The sequence below is a fragment of the Penaeus vannamei genome, chromosome 19 (genome assembly GCF_042767895.1).
Source record: "Penaeus vannamei isolate JL-2024 chromosome 19, ASM4276789v1, whole genome shotgun sequence".
In the NCBI taxonomy this organism is placed as follows: Eukaryota; Metazoa; Arthropoda; class Malacostraca; order Decapoda; family Penaeidae; genus Penaeus; species Penaeus vannamei.
In genome coordinates, this window is record NC_091567.1 from 13,410,607 (window position 1) to 13,415,606 (window position 5,000).

Here is a 5,000-nt window from a genome sequence, read left to right on the forward strand (position 1 = left end):
CATAAGATGATTATTATATAGCTATATCTTCTTTATCGAAGGAAGAACACGCACATTAATTGAAATAAGCTTATGAATTAATATCGTTCTCAGTCGCATAACAAATGCTGTTGCTGATAAATGCAAATTACATCGCTTATCTAAATATTATGTGACAATCAAGAATAATAAAAATATTTTTTCATATCTGTAATAAACATTAACAGTGATAGCATGATCGACAATATTATTACAGAATACGAAATGACCAATAAAAAAAAAAATAGCATATACAAAATTATACCGATCTGTAGATAAATTTCACGTTATATCTATATTTTCTTTGTTGTAATTATCTATTTCATTCATCTATTTTCACGCGCACCATCATTTACAGATTTATATATTTCTTTTGGTTTTGGTTCATATTCTTCATTCGCCATTATCATTACCCTTATCTTTTTTTTATCTTTTCCTAGCATATACAGAATTCATAAAAAAACTTGCTTCTTGTAAATTCTATTATCATTTTGTATGCAAAAAAGTCACTTAATACATCTATTTAATAGCATCGACTTTCACAACCATTTTCAAATGATCCTTATACGTCGTCATAAATATTTCCATGAACCCGACCTCCTAAAATCTCCAAAAAACGCAACAATAAAACCCCTCAAAAACAAGATACAAAAACACCAAACAAAGAAAGCCCAAACATCAAGAAAGCCCCGATGACCCACCTTGACCTGCGACTCCGTCATCCCGAGGGCGTAGGCAAGCTTGGCTCGCTCGGGACCCGCCAGGTACTTGGTCTGTTCGAAGGTCTTCTCGAGCGCGAAGATCTGCTGGCCGCTGAAGGTGGGGCGCGTGTGTTTCTTCTTGCCGTCTTTGTCCATGGGCATGGCTGGGATCCCTGGCGGGGAGATAGACGTGAGTGGGGGGAATTTTAGGGGGGAGGGGGAGAGGTGTGTGTGTAGGGGGTGGGGGTGTGTATGTAGGGGGAGGGGGAGGGGTGTATGTAGGGGCTGGGGGAGGTGGTTGGGGTTTCGAGGAAGGGGGCGGGGGGGGTGAGTGGGCGTCGGTTGGTGTGGTTGGGAGAGGGTGTCTTATGGGTGTGGTGGGGATGGGTATAGTGACGGGTATAGCAGTTACTATACTTGACTATTATTAGTTATGATAAAGATGGAGCCGCGGATAGAACGACCGTCCCGAGGATGGCCGTAATGATGAGGGTCTGGCAACGGCAAAACGCCCAACGCCAGACTCCATGCATGTCAATTTGGCGTCGGATTTCGCCTCGGATACGCAGCGCCCGTTTGGGTGAATCAAGCGAGTCTATAACGAGTCCCAATGACGCCCCCATTAGTCATGCCGATAAAGAGCATCATCCCAGCATCAGCGGGCGTCCCATCCCTCGCTCGGTCTTCCTCGGAGGTCTCTCCCCTCGCCCGCCCCCGCCCCCCGCCACGCCCCCTTCAACACCGTCATTTTACGAGCGATAACCGGCCCGCACGCCCCGGATCCGTATCTCGGCCGCACTAAACGAATTTGTCACGACAAGACCATAACAGCTCATGAGGCGGCGGGAGAGGGAGCGAGGGAGAGGGCGGAGGAGGAGCTGGAGGAAGCCTGGGAGAAACGCCGCACGTGCACACGCCCTCGTCAGCACGTGTCAGGCCGCTATCAGCACGTGCGGGGCGCGTGCTGACAAGTCCTCGTCATCAGGAGGGAGGGCGGCGTGACACGACCCGCGAAGGAGTCGGGCGCCGCTCGGGGATGCGGGGCGGAGTCGAAGCCGTTCGAAACTCAGAGATTCATTATCTTTTTATATGAATTATGTCTTTGTTTAAAACACAAAGGTTGATAAGATGTACTAATGAGTTCATAGCATATTAAAGCTCGTAATTTGTTTTATGAATATGGACATCTAAGATGAGAGGTGAATAAATGTCATTTCTTTTTCATATGAAGCTCACATGGAAGTATGATAATAAGAACATTCAGTTATCTGCTGTTATTACAAGTAAGATCCCGCACATATCAAGAAAAGGAAATTAGTGTAGTCTAATGAACTAAACTAAACCTCACCATCGTACAAAAATGCAAACGCAGCGCGAATCAACTGCAAACAGCGCAGATAATCAAACCAAGTCCCTTCGCCGTCTTTTTCCTTCGTTCGACAACGTCACCATGAAGCACAAGGCAGTTGGTAGCCCGAACAAGTATCTTGTGCTGGGACCATTAACGGAATACCAAGACAGGCAATGGCTAATCTGTGCGGTGTGCGCCTGTGCGTCGTGTGTCTATTATCACGTGCTGTCCCTTCCCCTCTAACTCCTTTCTACCCCGCCTCTCTTACCCCCTTCCCCCCTTTTCACTTGTTTATCACCCCTCCTTCCCATCCCCTGTTCTGCAATCCCTTGGCAAATCGAATATCTAGACCGCACTGAACGCCATTTTAGGGGCTGGTGTCTCCTGGTTCGAGAGCAACATAATCGCCTATTTGCAGGTCGATGCTACTGTCGGCGAGAGCGATTTTGACCCAGCATTGCGTCCGGGAACAGGTCGCTGTCTGCCTGACGTGGCGACGGCTGAAAGTGCTCCTCTTTCCCTTTTTTTATTTTTATTTTGGCCGAGTATATGCGGAGTGGACGGGGAGGAGGGCGCTCTCCCAGGGGCATAAAGGGATCGAGGTAAAGGTACTCGGTGCATCAGCGGTTATAAAGTGCTTCTAAACAATGACTTGCTCATTTCCGAATAGATGGGCAAACACACTCGCGTTTGCAAATACTCAGACTCTAGTCCTAGTGGATTGCTTGCGTATGGACTTGGCATATAATATGCAGACATCCATAAAATGATATTAACTACATGTTCAAACAGAACCATGAATACCTAAAAACAAAAATAATGTTTACACATAAAAATACCGTAAGACACTCAAGTCACACAAACAGACACACACACAAAACGCAAAGATAAACACACACGCGTCCAAAGAAAATCAAACGACAGCATCAAACACAAACACGCCAGCCAAACAACCCGAACCCGATAAAGCACAACCCAATCAGAAGAGACAGATTAAGCATAATCTGGGCCTGAAAATCACCGCGAAAGATGACCCCCAAAATTGGCTCCGCGGTTATAAGATCGGTCTCTCTCTCTCTCTCTCTCTCTCTCTCTCTCTCTCTCTCTCTCTCTCTCTCTCTCTCTCTCTCTCTCTCTCTCTCTCTCTCTCTCTCCACATCGTTATCCACCAGTTTTGTCAACACGCGTGTCGGACGGGTGGGGAGGGGAGAAGGGGGAGTGGCGGGGAAGAGGAGACGGAGGAGAGGGAAGGGGATGGGGAGGAGAGAGGAGAGGGTGGAAAAGGAGGGTAAAGGAGGGGAGAAAAGGAAAGCGGGGGGTAAGGGATGGAAAAGAAGAGAGAGAAAGAGCAGGAAAGCGGAAGAAAGAGAAGTGGAAAAATGAGAAGGGAACAGAAGAGAAGAGGGGAAAAAAGAGAAGAACAAGGGCTATATAAATAGCCACATAGACCTCGAGTAAGAGCACAAGAGACGAAAAGAGGAACACGAAAGAAGGAACGAAAAGGGACGTGCTGGCTGGACGACGGACACAGCAGCGCCCGCCGCCCTCCCCGCCCCTCAAAACGGCGCCACGTGACTGCCCCGACGCCCACCCGCCCCTCGTCAGCCTCGCCTTCGTCCAACCTCCATTTTAGAGTGAATAATTGCGCATCTCCGACATAATGGCCCGGGCGATTATCAGACGCGTGGGCAGATTCCTCGCCTCGTGGGAATTGTATATCAAATAGTCGCTCGCCCTGTAAATATTATTATATGTGCTCGCTGACTGGACTGACTGACTGACTGACTGATCCTCGGGCGCTCAGTCGTCGGTGTTGCGTGGCGAAGAGAGAGACGCGGTGTGAGTGTAGATATGGGTGGGCGGTTCGGTGTTTGTGTGCGCGCGCGTGTGCATGTGTGTGTGTTTGTGTGTAAGGCCGCGTTTATATAACAAAAGGCTATAGTAATCTCGGCAAAACGACCAAACAACCTTTAACACCCCTCCTCCCCCTCCTCCCTCTCCTCCCCCTCTCCCGACTGGACTAAGGGGTCAGTCCAGGTCACCAGCCAATCCCTGGCGGTGACCTCGCGGCAACTCCAGCGTGACCACACAACACTCCGGGAGATTTGTGTCGCGGGTGATCCAAGAGGGGAGCTCGGGAGGGGAGTCAGGAAGAGGGGAAAGAGGAACGAAGAAGGGAGGGAGGTTGAGAGGCGAGAGGCGAGAGAAGAGGGAGTCATATATATGTATAGATGGATAGATAGATAGATAAATAGATAAATAGATAGATAAATAGACAAATAGATAGATAAATAGACAAATAGGTAGATAAATAGACAAATAGATAGATAAATAGACAAATAAATAGATAAATAGAGAGATCAAGAAAGAGAGAGAAGGCGATAGAGAAATGTAGAGATAGAGACAGAAAATATTAGAAAGTGTGTAAAGACGGTATTTGCATATAAGAAAAGGACACAACGCAAGAAATAGGTAACGAAAACTAGCGAAACAAAGACAAAGATGATAATAACGCCAAGAAACATAATCGCAAGACATACACACAGTCTTCCTCTCCCCCTCCCTCCCCTCCCCTCCCTTCCCCTCCACCGCACATATCATAACCACCACCCGAGAGTGGGAAGTAATTAAGTTATCACATGCAAGCAATTAGCCTCATAAAACTAGCTAAGTATCCGACTTCTCTTTTTTCTTTTAAGCGGAAAAAGAAAGAGTCGTCAATCAGGATCAGGTATTTACTCCCTCTCTCTCTCTCTCTCTTTCGCCTCTCTCTCTCTCTCTTTCTTTCGCATCTCTCTCTCTCTCTCTCTCTTTCTCTTTCGCATCTCTCTCTCTCTCGTATCTCTTTTCTCCCTCCACCTCCCTTCTTCCATCTTTTCCCCTCTGTCTCTTCCTTCTTATCCCTGTCTCTCCATCTCCTCTATCCTCAT

At 47.4% G+C, this 5,000-nt stretch overlaps 1 protein-coding gene across 2 annotated transcripts in view; it reads right to left on the reverse strand.

Annotated features, from left to right (window-relative positions):
• Positions 1-5,000, reverse strand: part of HGTX (HGTX homeodomain transcription factor) — a 61,882-nt gene that overhangs the window by 38,036 nt on the left and 18,846 nt on the right. The window contains exon 2 of one of the 2 annotated variants that reach the window (XM_027373163.2): positions 720-892. In XM_027373163.2, coding sequence (XP_027228964.1) covers positions 720-892 — 173 coding nt within the window. The remainder of the gene's footprint in view (positions 1-719; positions 893-5,000) is intronic. The other variant, XM_027373164.2, reaches the window with a different exon arrangement.